This window comes from Nipponia nippon, unplaced genomic scaffold, assembly GCF_047370975.1.
Source record: "Nipponia nippon isolate SJK-2023a ecotype South Korea unplaced genomic scaffold, ASM4737097v1 scaffold_19, whole genome shotgun sequence".
NCBI classification, from domain to species: Eukaryota; Metazoa; Chordata; class Aves; order Pelecaniformes; family Threskiornithidae; genus Nipponia; species Nipponia nippon.
The window spans coordinates 1546247-1564204 of record NW_028262335.1 but is presented as its reverse complement, the minus strand read 5'-3'; the positions used below and the strand labels follow the sequence as shown (position 1 = coordinate 1564204).

The 17958-nt window shown below is 49.4% G+C and overlaps 1 protein-coding gene across 6 annotated transcripts in view; it reads right to left on the bottom strand.

Moving 5' to 3' along the window:
• The window catches only part of SPEN (spen family transcriptional repressor), a 68214-nt gene extending 50761 nt beyond the window's left edge, over window positions 1–17453 (bottom strand). For all 6 annotated transcript variants that reach the window (XM_087755666.1, XM_087755668.1, XM_087755671.1 and 3 more), the window contains exon 1: window positions 17009–17453. Coding sequence is in view for 2 of the 6 variants with exons in the window: in XM_087755669.1 (XP_087611795.1) it covers window positions 17009–17091 (83 nt within the window). In the remaining 4 variants the exon portion in view is untranslated. The remainder of the gene's footprint in view (window positions 1–17008) is intronic.
• Between the last annotated feature and the right edge of the window lie 505 nt (window positions 17454–17958).

Below are 17958 nucleotides of genomic sequence, written 5' to 3'. Positions count from 1 at the left end.
AAAATAATTAGGTATCCCAGTCAGCATCACCCTTTAGCAACACTCTTCCAGTGCCAGTGCTCTACAGACAGCAAAGGGAAGAGGTAACAGGACAGAGTGCTCCAGCTCTCGCATCCATTGAGTTTTTTTTCTACATAACGCAGTTACAGAAGTGACTGGTTCGAACACGTTCTTTCCTTTTGCTCACTGTTTACACATTCGGTTTCTGGCAACACAAGCCCATACTTTGTCTACAGTCTTCAGGGAGGAAAAAAAAAATAGTATCTTAGCACAACGCAAACCCCTAAAATCCTCAGTGACCTTTCTGAGCGCAGCCACCGCAGCCTCCTCGATACGGCGTGCTGCCTGCCAGCTCCATCAAAACGGGCTCTGAAAGTCTCTGCCCACTCGCCACCCTGACAATTCTTTTATTTCCTCGTTCTGAAAACGTAACAGGTACGTGTTGTTATACGCACAGACCTCAGTTATTTCTCTTTTGCTGCAGAAGATCCAGAAATGTGTTAAAACGTTCAAATAGTCGAGCTAATGCTGCCGAGAAAGCGCAGAAGATACAGAACATCGATGTAATACGCTCCCCATGTACCAACAAAATCACCCAGCAAACTCTTGCAGCCAGAGCTTAGTTTTTATATTGGGAAAAGTGTACTTTGGTTGCCATTAATTAAAAATTTATTTAATTTTTTTTTTCTAAATCAGAAATGGATGGGGAATGCTACTACTGTATTCCACTGCAGCCCCGGCCCTAAATCACCCCACTTGGAGACGGCGCGTTTTAATCCCTCCGTTATCCAGATACATAAATACACGCTGCACTTTGGTGTGCTGCACCGTACCCTTGACGAGCCCCGAGGATAATCTGTGACAATCGTCTTTGCTGAAAGCGAGGGAGGCAGACGGGGGGAGGCGAAAGGGAGCGTAAGGGGGGGGTGAAAGAAAACCGAGAAGGAGAGTGCCCCGAGTATTCAAGGACAGCTGCTGGGAGAGGAAGGTTTGCATTCTCCTTGCCCCAACGTGGTCCTGTGATTACACACATCCTTCGGTCCCCCACCGTGAAGATTAATCTGTCTGGTGATCCGACCCAGCCCCACCCGTTGGCATCTCTCCGAGCTGCTCCCGTCTTGGCAGATGCTGCCGGGAGGAGGACCGCATCGAGGGGAGATCTGCAGTGCTGCATCACCAGACGGGTTTACTGCAGCAGAATAATACATTACAAGGGGAAAAAAAAAAAAAAAAAAAAAAAGAAGATACTTTCTGGAGGGCCGGGGGAGGAGAGGCAGCGATAACGCCGCGTTTCGTTACGCAGATTGCACGTTAAGGCAAGATGGAGGCGAACGCGCTCCGAGGAGCAACCTTTGTCCGGATCCCGAGGGCTGGGAAGAGGGGACAAAAGACAAGGGGAGGCATCGCCGCGACCTTTGGTAACGTTCGCAGAGCGGCTCCTCTCAACCTTCGCCTCCTATCTTTATACCTGTGCGTCAGCCTTTTGCAAGAAGGCTGCGTTTCACAATCGCTGGCAGACCGAACAGAAAACAAAGAGGCGCGTTCGCTCAGCTCCGAATCCGCAGACCCTAACAAAAACAAGGCTTTTTAGTGCCTCTTCCCGTCTGCAACTCATGCTGATTAATCATTAGCTCCACACAGTAACGAAGGCGGCCAAGGCTGTATTTTCGGAGGGGTTTACAGTTCAACCAGAAGCAGAGGAGACGCGGACGTGCAAGAGCTGTTATGTCACCGAGCCCCTCCGCCAGCACAGCGCGATGGCAGCACCCAGCTGTAAACACAGATCTAGCGGCCCTTCCAGAAAAAAAAAAAAAAAAAAAAAAAGTTGCTCGATAATCACTCCTCCAACAAAGCCACGCTAATCCAGCTTTTCAGACAAAGAAAAGGAATTCATAATTTAAGCATTATCGGTTTATTCACTGTAGATCAAAGCACCTCTATAATCAAGCAGCTGAAATGTCTCTGGGCTCTTGGCATGGCTGCTCGGCATGTTTCTCTCGCTCTCCAGCCCTTCCTCCTCCCCGGCTCTTCCTCCCGTACCGGCAGCCAGCGGGGCCGGGTTGGGAAACGCAGCCTCCGCCAATGCAAGGCCGGGCTGGTTCCTCCTCCCCAGGGGCGATGTGTCACCCAGGCACAGCCAAAGTCATCCCTCACCCCGCAACTCTCCCTGCACGGTACGGCACCCTCGCACCCTCGCCTTCCCGCTCCTCAGTAACCCTTTCACCTCGGGTGCTTACTCCAAACATGCGTTTTTCTGCACAGGCTCTGCTATTCCCAAGCACAAGCATTTTAAACAAAGGATGGACCAGGAGGAAGGTGGCCAGCACATGTTTAGTAAGCAAATGTTACCATTTAGCTGCAATATTTTATAAACTGATTAGGATCTTTACAGGATGATATAGACGCTATAGGAAACGGCAGGTGGAAATCGGAGAGATTTGCTTTTTTAATTTAAACTGAATCCCACTTTAAATCATATTACCGCCTTATTTCTCGTGTTGATCTCCCCCCGAGCTTGCAAAGACCTTTTACACCCAACCACTTTCATGACTGCAGACTTCTGAAGGTCAGCTACACCCCGGTCAACAAAAACCTCATCTTTTTACCTAGAAGTCAGCACAACGTTACGCTCCAGATACCCCTAAATGCGAGACACATTGCACGATCAAAAATAACACAGGTGTTTTTTGTGCTTGTTTCTGCACTGCTCATTAAGACCATGATTTGACAAGCCGGCCTGATGCAGCAGGACATCTGAATATTTTGGATTCACTTGGATTCACTTTGACTAAAGCCAGATATCTTCAGCCATCTGAAAATTAGGGATGATTTTTCCGTGCCACGCTCAAAACTCCTTCCTCCCCCGTTATTATATAAACCAGGCAAGCCCCGGCCTGCATTATTCAGTAAAACACTCGCACAGCTTGAAGCTTTTCTTGGCCAATCGCATTCCTCTTGCTTTGTTGTTATTTCATAACAAAATAACGTGACCTGAAATAATACTTCTCCAGATGTCTGCGCCTCTTCTCCTTATTGGTAACTCCAAATCAGCCCAATGCCCCATGCTAGGGGCTAACTCCAGGCCTGCGTTTCCCCCGGCACAAAGCAGATCTGCTCCAGACACAGGGAAACGCGAGATGTGCGAAGGCGAAAGCTGCTGTGAAGGAGGTTGCCGTCGCCAGCTCCGCAGGGGTTTTTAGCCAGGCTGCCGACATCTGTTGAACTCCATTACCACCAGTCCCGGGGTTTTCTGCTATCGTGGACATCCGTTTCACAGTCCAAGAACTTGGCCCACCGCAGTAGTACGTGTGTCTACTTCCCATCCGCGTAACGCACAAAGTAACGCGCCAGAAGAGCAGCAAAGCCCGCAGCCTCACCAGCGGCAGGACACCAAGCCACGGCGACAGCTACCCTGAAGAAATCCTGCTCCCAGTTCAGCGCCAGCTTCCACTGTCAGCGACTCACGACATGACCTGCACGGTGACTCTCCCTCCCGTGCCACCACCAAAAGCAGTGTTCAATATTCACCGCTGTTAAGGTTCCTAAGCCAGTAACGCAAAGGACTTGTGTCTTCACACAGGCATTTGCAAAGAATAAGGCACTGTAACTGATCACAACGAGGCCATTACTACAATAAATAAAATATACCATAGAATAGTTATAACATGCTTGGCCTAAGAAAATTACACACCACCATGTTCCACGCTTCATATTCATTATAGCCACACACTTCGCTTGCCACGAAAAATACTTACGTACTTCTAAATTTTTTTTTTAGAACAATGTGCCTCGCATGGAAGGAAGACTTGAAAGCTTACAGATACAGAAGAATAAAGGAATCTAAACAAAAGGTACTCAGAAAGGCACAGACCACATTATTGGGTTTGGGCTCTTTCATACATACAGTAACTGATCTGTAAAAGACAGACCGTAAAGAAGCGTGCGCAGAGAGCTGGGATGAAAATAACGCGAGTTAATTGAAACGCATCTTGATGGAAACAACAAGCAGAATTCCAGAGTCCTGGAAAACTGCACTTAAACTCCACTTTAACAAACGCAGGGTACTGTCACCCGATGAGCCACAATCGCTTGTCTTTGTAGCACTTGTCACTCAGCTCCGGAGAATTTGTCAAACGATATCTCAAATGCTTAAGGACAAATATGGCAACGCACACACGGCCGCCGGCCTTCGCCAGCAGCTGCGCGTCAGGAGACCAAAGGCGGCATTTCCTAGGAACAACTCGATGCCATGTCCCCGTACGGAGGGCTGGGTCCCAAGCCGGCGGAAAGCAGAGCCCTCGTTCCCGAGGGCACCGGACCACGCTCTGCACGGAGCTGCCACACCACAATGCTCAGGACGCCAGAAGTCCCTCGCACCAAAACACACGCGTTTCAGTTATATCTTGAAAACTGGCTATTCGGGACTGTGGTGAAAATACTGGGAATGTTTATCTAACATACATACACACACCCCTCTCCTCTGACGAGCCCGACGACTGCACCATTTTCTAACGCTCCTCCAAACTCCCAATCTTCCCCCAATTTTCTGAAGAAATCGGTTTAAGTGACAAAACCCACTAGGAACGAGGGTACCAGCACAAAGGCTGCCAGCAACGTATGGAGCACTTCCAGCAGCCTCCAGGGGAGATGCAATGTATGGTATTGGCTCTCCTTATCTCCAGCTGCTACACTGTGTTAAAGACGGCTAAAAATAAAACAAATTAAATGCCTCTCTAATTCTACCTTTCTCAGCACAAAATTGCTGTTTCTGTAACGATAAGCCATCGTGAGCGGCCGGGATAGCGTTCTGGATGATCACGAGTAGGAAGGCTCGTCAGCAAGCAATAAATCCACACGACGCGAGGCTTTGGAAACCTTTACCTTCCCAAAGTCAGGCAAAATAAAAGCTCCTCGTATCACAAGGAGCGCTGGTTTCCAAGCCATGCCGAGAACAGACCTTGTGACAGCAATGACTCAGAAACATGCCCTAATTACCGAGCTCCCATAATTTTCTAGATTGCAATCTGAGATGCTTTAAAACCTGTTTAGAGTGATCTTTATTGGCTCTGCGACCTTTGGGGGGAGAAAAACAACGTTCTTCAGGGCATTCTCTGCAGCTCTCCTCCTAGCAACCAAGATTTTCAGGGAAACCTCAAAATTCAGGAGCAGAAACCATCAACCAGGCTACGGAGCTCAGTCAGACCGCTTACGTGACTGGGGTGAGTCCTCAACACGATGCTCCTAACTCTCCCCTCCTGCCCCAGCGCCCCAATCGCTCGAACCCAGACCACTCTTGGACTTTGCAGCTCCCTTTAGCCCCCAACAGGGCTCCACGGGAAACCTCCCAGCTCCGACTACAAACGGGGGTTTTGTTAATGAGATACAGCACGTGTTCCGGCCACGCACCGAAAACAGCTAGGGCTTTGTCTACACTCCTAATCCCTCCCCTAAGAGATGACAAAGTAGGAAATTAAAAAGCTAGCATAGGCACATTCACTGATACTTCTGATACCTCTGTTATTTAAGAGCAACATGCTCGACATATCAGATAGTCCGGCAGATAACTCTGTGCTGAAATAAGCGCTCGCTTCTTGCTTTACAGCTCAGCTGAATGCTCCATTTTAAGACACGAAGTAAGAGCGAGTCCTAATTAAGACATTTTATTTATGTCTTTATTGCAAAGTCACCATTTGGATACTGCTGAGGTATTAACATACAAATGAAATTATTATGTACCACCAGAGAGGGAAGAAACAGAATATTTAAAACCGTTTATTCATGGTTGCTACTGTCAGTAGCAACTACTTCTTCTAATAGTCAACGTAGCAGGAAATTTTTCTGCAGCCCCCGTGACAAAAACTTTTGCCACAGATAAGCTGCTCTACTGCGTACGCATCAGGTGAAACTTGAGTATGGATTCACCCGTTCCTTGAGATACGGATCAGTTCCACGGCAACAGTACCACAACACGAAACAGCATTCAACAGGGGTCCCAGCAACATTTCCACCTGACGAAGACAACAGAGGGGGAGACGAACCCGTGCTTTGGACACTGTATGAAGCTGCATGAATTAAAAAAAAGCCTTGGCTTGACCTCAGCAACACCTCGCCCAAGTCAGCAGTTCCGCTGCAACGTCAGGCGAAGCCAGCATTGCATCAGACCGTCCGCAGGCTGCAGTCAGACGCAAATCTTGACCCAACTGTAATGAAGGGCTTAACACAAAATTACCGAGTTAAAGCTGCGTAAATGTAGCTGAACGATGCAAGTTTCTCGTTCGCACGGCCACCTCAGCCAGCCAGAAAAGAGGCAGAAGCTTTGTTATTAAGGAACTTTTCCTAGCCGTCACTTCTGTACAATTAAGGAGAAGCAAGCAAGCATGCGTAGCAGGGCTTATTGGTATATACGTTATTAAAAAAAAAATAAATAAAGAAATCAAAGTGGCTTTGTGAGCAGAAATAATGAAGACTCATTTCTTATGGATGCATGTCTCGAGGTCGAATTCTCCGGCGTCCAATAACTGCCAGTTCCCACTGCAGCTTTTCCCACGGTCAGGAACACCTCTCTCCCATGTGGATTCTTTAATGTCTAATAAGGGTTGCACTCTCGCTGCAGCTTTTCTCTCCATGGGGCCGCTAATCAGGTCTCTCTCCTCTATTAAAACTGCTTGTTTTCACAAAACTCAAAGGAACGTCGTATCTCTGAGACTGTGAGCACCCCCTTTACCCTCAAGTTTAGCTGAAACTGGCTAACAGCTTCAAAATTGACCAAGGAAGATACATGTGCACGGCAAGATCACATCAATCTTGCTCTCCAAAGAGATGAGAATAACTACAACTATTCGTAGAAGCCTGAAAAGGTTACAAAAATTTGTAGAAACCCTGCATGTTCAGCTGTGTTGTATCAAGTACGACGCGCTGTGATTCTTTATCCTCCAACCTACGCAGATGCACGGTATCACGTTACTACACGCTAGGCACAGAGCCGCTGAATTCCATCGCCACGGCATTTTTTCTTCCAGCTTAAAACATAATCTGCAGATTTGCTTCAAGAATACCGGTGGTGATAGGCTACGTTAAACGCTTTCTGCAGAGGAATCGCTCAAGCCTGTTCTTTTGTGTGACTGATTTTAGGATTTGTTTGGATTCGATTTTAAGAACGCGCTGCATCACAACTGTAGGGGAATCTCTTGATTAATCAAGTTTTTCATTCTTACATGAAAGGGTAATTCCCCATCTCGGTTTTGCTTCTCCAAGCCCTGCTTTGCATGTATTCGGCAGCAGATGGGAGGAAAATGCAGAGTCATAACATTATGGTCTCCCTGCCATGCTGCAGAGTACTTTAAATATGTATCATCTTAAGGCTTTTCAAGTCCTGGTGCTCACTGGTGCATACTTCTCTAGTCAAACACGAGCTTTATAACCTCTTCTGCAAGGTTTTGTACGTTTTCCAGAAAATGGTATTTAAGTAGAAAATAAAGTTTATCTGTCTCTTAGACCACCCCAAGTGACTGGATCGCTTTTCCCCCTCGAACCACGACTCAGTCTGAACGAGTGACCGGCTGCAATTCAGCCAACGGGTTTGACAACTTGAAATTCATTTCGGATCCAAGGACTCAGGGCCATACTCACGTCACAACCCCAAAAGCTCACCTGCTCCTCCAAGGGTACCATTTTGCAACCAGGCAGGAAAAAAAGTCCCACCACCCTGAAAAAAAAGTCCGTTCCCAGCCAGCCCAGCCTCCTCCACAAAGCCCTGTATTTAAGCCGGCCAGCCGCTCCCGTCCTGCCACACCAGCCAGGCACCCAAATACAAATGTGCAAATGGTATTTTGTTGGTTCGTGACTCACCGCTACCATCACCTTGGAGAAAGTGCTTGTTCCTGTGACTAAACCAACTGGCAGCGCAATACTCGGCGTGAGCCAGGTGTCAGCCCAAGGAAACTCCTATTCCCCGCTGACAAGCGCCCGGTGAGAGCCGGGCACACACTCAGGTGTTTTGTCTGCAGTGACTACCTGCGCTCCAGGCGGTTTCTCCATAGGCGAGAGCTTAAAACTTTCCACAACTGAGCTCCTTAGCCAGCCAGATTTTAATGGCTTTTCTTTTGATGCAACTCAAAGTCAAGGTTTTGCAAAGCCGAGCTGAAAACAGGCTAGCTTGAATTTCACGGCAATGATGGGTGAGGTTTCTCACCTCGGTTTTATGAGCTGACCTAAAGGAGGCCTCACCATACCAAAGAATTCAGCAGCCCCATATCTCGAGGTGCACAGGTACTACCAGACCTACAGGGCTCCTCCTGCGGTTTAAGGATCAGCCAGATACACCGTCCCATTCGCGACACAGCCGGGTACGTCACCGTAACCGCCAGGAAAGCCGCTTCCTAATTGTACGCCGCTTCGGTGAGCAGCTTCACCTTTAAATGCTTCTTTTCAAAAATTAGTCTGATGCGAGCTAGGCAAGAGCGTGAAGTGCCAGCACAAGCAAGGGACTGTAATCTCTGAATGGATGCAGAGGAAGAGATGCTTCCTGAGCTCAGCTGCTGCCAAAAACCGGCGTATCTCGCCATACCCGCAACCGGCGTATCATCTACAACATCAGTGCTGAAACCATTTTCATTTTTTAAACGTAGCAGAGCTTCTCTGCTACTAACACTTCCAACAAGTTGCTTTAGAGTTAAGAAAAAGACCAAAGGTTTATTTAGACTTTGATTACAATGAGGTTACTGTGCAGATCGTTAGCTGTCTAGATGCCTTTTAGCTGGCTTTCCAAGAGCACTGTCTCACACATACGAGCACAGATCCCCTGAAATGAAATCAGATGTTGATTACGTATACAAGGGAGATACTTATCCATCCCGAGCTTTTATTCTCCTCACAGTTAGGATGCTAATGAGGCCGGAAGACTTTTTTTCCTCCAAAAGGCGACTACTTTAAACATACAACTTGGCAATTTATTTTTTCTTATTTTGCCCTATTAACTATTACAGGTCACCCACAGCTGCCACAGAGAGCCTAAAGAGGGAACATTTAAATAAGCCTCTATGCGCTTTTTGGCAGCCGTCACCGTTAACGAGGACGGGAGGCATTCACACCAGCGGCAAGAGCAGATGGACCACAGCTCGGTGCTTTGTGCCGCGCGGAAGCAGCGAGCATCTCACCAAAGACGTGTACACCGCAGTTGGGGAAATCTGTGACAGGGACACTAAGTTACTCTCAATGAGTCCCATGGATAGAAAACACGACCGGCTCAGTTTTGTACCTGGAGAAAAACTGAAGGTGATTCATCACTTGCTAAAAAAAAAAAAAAAATAATTTACAGTCTAGCAGTAGCCTTTTTATTGAGCGAAAAGATCATTTCAAACCCAGCTCTGACAGGCTACCTGACCACCTTCGTGACAAGAACTTGGTTTGAACCCAGCTCTGATTTCCTGCCGCGCCAGGGGATAACAAAAGACACGCAAGCCCTCCTGTTTGGAGAGAGGGATACCCAAGAGGAACACACACACAAGTTTGCACTGTCTCCATCTGTAGAGAGCGCCACTGGTACCCAACAGACAGCGGTGCAGATCACCTATTCACACTCCTTCCAGAGACGTTTGGACTTATCTGGCTTTTTAGTGTTGAGATGAGAGCACGTTCAGGGCATTTTGATCAGATTTGGAAGCTCACACTTCAGATCTAAGCGCGCTTAAAAAAAAAAAAAAGTGCTTTCAATTTTAGGTTGCTACGCTTAATTAAAAAGGGGAAGAGAAAGGAAGCAAAAAAGCTCCCTTTTGTTCTTAAAAGATGCCCGAGTCTTTAAACAGAAAGCAGTCATTAAGACAGACTGCTGCTCTTCTCCCATGATTAGTTTGTCTGAGTGGAAAACTGATGGTCCTTTCACATCCGAATTCTGCTGTGTTCTCACCCAAGTCACCACCAACGTTTGTACCTCGGACAAGGCACGAATGCACAAACTGTAGCACAGAGCCAGCCCCACGCAATGCTACAGGACACACTTCCCAAAAACCCGTCCTGAGAAGGGTGGTGTATCAACCGAATCCAGAGACTCTGCCTTCATATTCAATCTATCCTGCTAACAGATCGGATTGCAGCTGGCCCTGGAATATATCCTGGTGTATTTATGAAAAGTCTGTAACCATGTTTATTCTTTCATTAAAGGACGTTATCTTCACACTGCAGGATTTTACAGATTGCACGGGACGATTACACAGCGTTAGCAGGTTAAACAATAACTATGGAAATGCAGAAACCAAAGCAGTTGCTGTGTTTTATTCCTGATACAGAAGTCGTCATCACATCTTAATACATTACTGCAGAACAGCGTTGGAGATGTTTTTTTCAGACTCGAGGAGACCAGAGCTGCCATTACTCACCAGGCAGACAGAAAGGCAAAACCTCCTGCATTACCCCAACAAGGTGGGAAACACTACTGACTTGTTAGCTCAGGCAATGAAAAAAAAGCCGCTTTTGTCCGATTTTCATTAACTGTTCAAACAGTCTTCAGAACACTACGAAGACTCGTGCAAAGGTAAGCCGGGAGGCTGGTTGTACACTGTGAATTTCCATCTTCAGGCTCACATTCCTCCCACGAGATTTCTAAATCGGCATGCCGAAGATGCAGCTAAACTCAAAATCTTATTATGGAGAGTAATCATATTTTCTAGTTTATTCCTCAGTTCATTGTTTAGGAATGTTTGCCCTTGCCGTCTTTGGTTTCAGGGCGTTCTCAGACCTCAGCAAGTTCACTGAGCTTAATAAAAAACACAAGCAAAATATCTCACAAGTGCTTATTTTTGGTAGCTACCAAAACCAGAACGTATCCACCCCACTAGCAGCTTAACAACTTAAACCCTTGCTGCCAGGAACTCTCCTGAAACCTTTAGTAGTCCAAAACTAGCCAAGAGGGGTGACCCTCAGTTTTACCCCTTCCCAAACATCTTCAGAAGACCTTGTTTTGATATTCGTTATTTCTCAGGTGCGTCTTCATGTGCAGAAGGCATCTCCTCCTCTTCTTCACAAGCCGACAACAGCGTGAAACCACCGCAACAGCAAGACAGCCTACAGTTGCGACACATCAGCTCATGAAAACAAAACTCCCGAGGAGCCCCAGGTTCATCCTGACTCACCGACTCGTCCAAAATTTGCAACCTGCCCTCCGCTCATTTGGATATTTACTTCCTTTTTTATGAAAAGCCAGCTAGCGCCTCTTCGCCCCCAGCGAAGACAAGGACCTAATTTTGGACACACCTTAAGACGGCAATAAGGTCATTTGCCGGAGAACTTGGCATAACTCTCTGTCCTATGAAAAGCAAGGAGGGGAAAAAAACAGTCAACAAGGCTATCGCAAAACAAATTTAAGCCGTTTCTCGCCCCCTGTTCTAACTTGATGAATGGATTTAATACCTGCGTAAGCCTCCAAGGACTGGTAAGTTCTCAACACGCGCGTCTGCTTTCTTGCGATCTGCGAGAAAGGGCGCTAGGATCGCTTTACCATTGTACCGAAGGAATTCAGAGTAAGGGTAAGAAATACCAAAAGCCAACGCCACTTTGGAGCGGCTCTCAGCGACAACAGAAGCTGCTCTCATCAAATCACAAATAAACACCTCTGAAGAAACTTCAGAGAAGAAACAATGCCAGAAAGGCTCAGCAGATGACAGAATTCTGTAACCAAGTGACATCGACTTATCTTTCTAACAGGGCTCAGCACATAAAAACACTTCATAGAAGCTTAGTCCAAATCCACGCTCTTCCTTAAGTTACTTGGAAATAATTATATAGGCATTTCCTCGGCCAGTGTGGCGTCAACAAGCTGCCACCTCAAGTGCATGCAAAGAGCAGAATCGGGAGCAGCTGGAGGATTCATGAATCTTAAACTGTTGAGGAGCCGTCCTCTGCGTGACTTGGTCTCGGGGGAAGAAGCGGGTGGCTGCAGACCAACGCTGCTCGGTAACACCCCCGGTGCACCGCAGAGGTGAGGCCTGTCCTGCTTCATGGCGCTCGGGGAATCTATGCCAGGATCGGAATCGTTAAAGGAGGTTTCGCGGAAAATAAAGACACGAGCCACCACCAGAACCAGCACCGCCATCTCCCCAGTTAGCCACCCGACCGATGAACCTACACCGGGCTCTCACTAGGAACCGACCGACACTCGAGGAGGCAGGACTCGCCTCGTGTCTCCCACACCTTTCTTTCCCTTCTGATTCTGGGCAATTAATTTAATCCCCTTTGCCCTAATCCCCCAACCAAATGTCTTCCCATCATCTTCTTGGGTTTTATATTCTGCAAAACTAAGATTACTGCAAAACTGGAGATATTTGTAAAACGCAGCACAAACAAGTCCTGATACTGCCCGATATTCTAGATGTTGCTTCAGCAAAGCACGGGCATAAAGTTTACCTTCCCCCCCCCTTCAAAGGCTCTGAATTAAAGAAGGCTGGTACCTAATCTATGAAAATACCATCACTTAAAAATTATATGAATCGAGAAAGAAGACAGGAATAGTTCATTCTGTAGCCTTACTTCTGTGTTTTCCTAAAATACAAATACATCTGGATAGAGATCTCTATATGCAAAGCTGATTCAGTATAACCACCCATGCGTTTGCGCCCTAAGTGATATCCAAGAACTAAAACTCAATTATAAGCAAGAAAACCCTGGGAACATATTTGAGAGTTTCACTAGAAAAACCGGAGCTCTATGACTTCTGACTCAAGCCTGTTCCCGCGGAAAGGCGCTGCCAGACCTGCCGGTGTCACACGTGGGAAAAAGGCACCAGCCATGGTGCTGTCCCGGCAGCCCTCACCCTAAGTAGGCAGGGAGGTTTTTCTTCTCGGTGCTCAAAGCCAGCACGCCAGCAGCAACCGTAACCGCTCTGCCCCGCACACAACCCGTAGAAGAGCTGACCAAAATCCCGCTACTCCACCTTCGTCCGTAGTGGTGACGGAGGGAGCAGAAAGCACAGAGATTTCATGTTCCCAGGCTGAATTCACACTCCCAGCCACCAAGACAAAACAATTTCTTGTAAACTGACCAAATGTTTTCTAGAAGTTATTGAAAACAAACATGCACTTGCCCTTATGCCAGTTTTTCCCAGAGCAACTCCTCAGAGCAGTTGTGTTTAAAATGCAAACTTCTCCTGAAGGTATCCTATGCATCTCCTCAAAACAGAGATCAGAACAAGGCGAAGCCAGAAAAGCACATTTTCCCAACGGAAACCTTAACAAGTTATTTGTCTTCTCAGAGACTGCTCTGATCTGCAACTCATTTCTAACGATTTCAAAGGAGCGTGTTTGTTTCCTGAAATCCGGGGCTCCTCCTGGACTGGGTTGCCTCTCTGAATGTCTTCATTCCCCCCCAGAATAGGAGATGGCATACCAAAGTCACATGGTTCATAATTAAGAGGCTTTGACTCCTCTTGCCCTTTAAAACACCCATAAAGGGACAAAGCCACGTTCTTTCCGATAACTGGAAGAAAACACAGGGGGGGAAAAGAAAATATATATGGAAGGCCAGCACTTGGGCTGGGGACAACTGTTACTATATTTAGTCGCCTTGTTCTGCAAGCTGCCGAGCATCTGTTTCAATGATGGTGAATGACATTTTTCCTGCTAGTCAAGACAGCATTAATTAGGTGAACCCAAATGATTGCTACCACCGCTTCCCCGAGCGCCGAGCTCTCATCTCCCATATCCTAACACAGATTCGCTGCTTATTCCGTCTTAACAGCGGACCTCCAATCCTGGCACCGCTTGCTTTCGTATTCGGGAATGCCTTAATAACTCATTTGAAAGAAAATACAGCACATTAGAAAGAAGTTTTTAAGAAGGGAGTATCTGGGTACAAAAGAGAAAGCCCGTAACAATTTCAGCTTGTTCAAACACACAGAAAATCATTCTTTTGCAATCCCCTTTAATATCAAGACAATAGATTAAAAAAAAGGGCTTTTAAGGGAAAAAATAACACTGCTTACGTCAGCTGGCGTTTCTTGAGCCCAGCTTCAATATTCTCTCATTTGAGAGGAGAATTCATAAGCAGAGAGCGTTATTTCAATTCACACTGAACAAAGCCTATCACGAGCGTTTTGCAAAAAAATACAGTGTCTGCAAAACGCCTCTTTCATCTTAATTCCTTCCTCAAAAGAATTACTCGCGAGACTGCAAACCCAAGCAAGGTTCCCACAGTAACTGGTTAATCGAAGGGGGAGGGGGGAAGCAGCAAACCCCTCGCACTGAATACATCCGTCTGCTGGCTTTTAAGTTTGAGGAGTCTTCCTTAAATTTTTGCTTCTTTAGCAACAAAATGGTTGTGTTTCTCAAACTTGCCCCTAGCAGAGACTGTGCAACAGCAAGACCGCTTGCGTAGAGGCTTTAATATGGAAATGACAGTATTTCCTAAGCCAAGTGGAAAAACAAAACACTCCCGTGGGCTGCCCGGAGGCTTTAGGGGTGACACTATTCCCCAGCCCTCAGAGCTGAGATTTGCAGCAATATTGCCCCAAATTCTTCCTCCTGCTGCTGCGGCTCGGCCTCTCCGCGCGCTCTTCACCCTATTCTCAGGCTGGGGGATGGGTGGGAACCGGGTTTCGCCAAGCCCAGCGCCATCTGAAAAGACTTTCTCTCCAAACTAAATTGTCCTTTCCGAGGAGGGAGCCTTCCACATCCCATCTCCACACTCAAGGCAGCCACCTTCCCTATGGATATACCCACCGCGCCATGCAATCCCTGTGTAACGTGTCCCTTCCCCCCGGCGAGCACCAGCATACAAAGGAAGCCTTGCTCCATTGTCCACCTACAGCACCTATACATCGAGCCTGAAACCCAGCCCAACGTACACCCCTTTACGCCTTCTGCAGCCACAAATATTTCGGTGTTTACATCCCCAAAAGGGCTACGGAGGCGGGGTGTCATCTCCCCCCGTGCGTTCGTACCTGCACCCACAGCCAAATGTTTTGAAGCCTATTTTAGCTGTGTTTACTTGCCCGAGATCAGCCTCACCCAAGCGCACCGATCCCGGTTAAAAATCAGTTTTGAAAAACAGTGAGAAATGGCAGAAACGAAGGGGGCTTGCCTGTTTGCCAGCCTCCTTCCCAAACCTCCCATCAAAACTCAGGAAGGTAAAAACAACCAAAAAAAGGTAATTAACAATTCAGCACCTGCCATTTTTTTCCCATCCATCTCCAAGCAACAGTACCATAGCAACTTTCTTCCTGCTTTAATACATCTCACAAAAGGAGGCGGACTGGACAAAGTAAGACCCAGGAATGTCAAATTTCCACTTTTGAGTGCCTATTCCTTCAGCCAGCTATGCCTGGAATTAAACAACCAACCCCGGAGCGGGTTTTCTTTCCCCAAAACCCCTGCCTTTGTACGACACTGGCTCACGTAACCTGGACCGATGGACAAGACAAACCACCTCGACTGCAGAACCACCATCCCGCGCGCCGGCACGGAGGACGCACCGATTCTGGGCTCGGGGGAGAAAATAAAAAGGCGAAGCTCTATTAGAACAGGGCGATTCCTGAGTGTTGATGATGCCAAGACTGGGTTTTGCTGCTGCAGCTCAGGCCAGGAGGATGGAGGGGACCCCCAGGGGTTCCTCCCTGCACCCCCGGGATGACCCCAGCTCCCCCCTCTGCCACAACCGGGGCCCCGCCGCCATTTTAGAGACCGGTTGGCCAGAGCTCTGCAGTGGGGAGGGGGGATCCGGGTCCCCCCGGTCCCCCCCGGGGCGGCAGGCGAGCAGGAGCCGTGGCAGAGGCGGAGGGCATCGTCCTTCCCCCCCCTCGGTGTCACCGCATCTATTTTTCCCATGGTGACTCATTATTAAGGACGCTCCGTCATTCTTCCAACGCAGCAAGATTAAAGGAAGCTTCAAAATCCTTTTTTTTTTTGGGGGGGGGAGGTTGTTGTTAAAACAACCGTGAGCGGAGCAGCCACCCTGGGCTCCTTACCTCCTTTTTCTCTTAAAAAAATTTAAAAAAAAAAAAAAAAAAGCTTCCAGCGTGGGGTGCCGGGCATCAACTTTGTGCGAGAGCATTTCCCGAGGAAAAAGGTGTTGCTGAGGCGGCGGGGAAGAAGCCTCCTCCTCCTCGCACGAAAAGACGAAGGGAGGAGGGGAAAAAAAATACAACCATGCGAACAGCTACTACTTCCTTATGAGCGGGATTAATCTATGCAACGAAAAAAAAGGGAGAATAATAATAAAAAAAAAAACCCAAACAACGTAAGAAGGAGTCCAGAGTGCTTCCCGCGTGGAGGGGTCCGAGGAGCGAGGTGTTTTCTTCGTGGATTTGGGTGATTTTTGAGAGTCACGTTTTTGCAGCTGGAGGCGCTTCGGTTCCCACCGTCGGCTGCACCTCGGGGGGAGCGGGCAGCATCCTCAGGGCCGGGGTGGCTCCAGACGGAGGGAAAACACAGTAAAAAAGGGGGAAAATCAAAAGAAAAAAAACTCCAGACGTTGAATCATTTTTAAAAAAACAACAACAACAACAACAACAAAAAAAAAAGGCAATGGAGAAGCAAGATGGCCAGGCTGAGGGCTGCCTCCCAGGCTCCGCGCACCCCCCTCGGCGTGGAATCCACTCCGCGCAGAGCCGAGCTCCGGCACGCCGCTCCTCCGCTCTTTCTGTGGTTCATTTTCAGCCCTCGCTGTCGTTGTTGTTGTTATTATTATTATTATTATCATCTTTTCCTCCGCTCCGGCAGGGCTCCCCGCAGCTCCGTCCACGCCGCCAGCCCTCCGCGGACGATCCTCGCCATGGCGCGGGGGTTATTTACAGCGATTATGTTTTCCTGCTCCTCTCCACAGGCCGCGGAGGCACCTTCCCCCCGCATTCCTCCTTCCCCCCCCTCCTTTTTTTTTATTTTTTTAAATTTTTTTTACGGCTTTTTCCCCCTCCAAGGGAGGGAAGGGGGCAGCGCGGAAAGGGCCTCCCCGGGGGCAGGGTGGGGAGAGCGGCCCGAAGGCGCGGGAAGGACCGGCGGACCCCCCCGTCCCCCTCCCCACTCACCGCTTGAAGTGCTCGATGATCTTCTCCTCACGCACGTTCTCCGGCAAGTTGCCCACCCAGAGGTGCCTGGTTTCCCGGACCATGCTGCGCGGCGCGGGGCGAGCCCGCCGCCCCTGCTCCGGCTCCCGGCCGCCGCCGCCGCCTCCCCCCGCCGAGCGCTGCCGGCCGCTCGCCGCCCGCCGCCGCCTCCTCCTCCTCCTCCTCGCCGCCCTCCGCCTCTTCCGCCGCGGGGCCCTGCCGCCCTCAGCGCCGCCGGCTGCCTCCCCCCGCGGCGGCGGCGGCGGACGACACCATCCCCTCCGGGGGGGCCCCCTGGCTGGCGGGCCGGCTGGCGGGCGGCGGGCTCCCCCTCCGCCGCCGCTTTTCTTCCTCCCGCTCTGCCCCCGCCGCGGCCCTCGCTCGCTCGCTCCCGCTTCCTCCTCCTCCTCCTCCGTCAGCGGCAGCGCGGCGCCCCCCCCCGCCCCCCCCTCCTCCCCCCCCCCTCCGCGCTCCCGCTCCTCCGCCGGCCCCGCTCCCTCGCGCCGCGCGGCCCCCCCCTCCCCTCCCTCCCCTCCCCGCGCCTCTCGCGGCGCCACACGGGGGCCCCCGCGCAGGCGCACTCCCGCGCTCACCCCCCCCCCCGCCCCGCGCGCGCCGGCGGAGGCGGAGCGCGGGCGCGGAACGCCCCGCTCCCGTGCGGGAGGGGGGCGATGGAAAACATGGGGGGGGGGGGGGGGGGGGGCTGCAGGTAAAGGGGGGCTGTGCAGAAAATAAACGGGGGGCTAGGCAAAGAATACAGGGGGTGCATTGCAAAACGGGGGGCTATGCAAAAAATACAGGGGGGCTGCACGGCAGAAAATACAGGGGGTGCACTGCAAAAAATAAAGGGGGTGCACTGCAAAATGAAGGGGTCTGTGCAAAAAATAAAGGGGGGCTGCATTGCAAAAAACGGGGGGCTATGCGAAAAATAA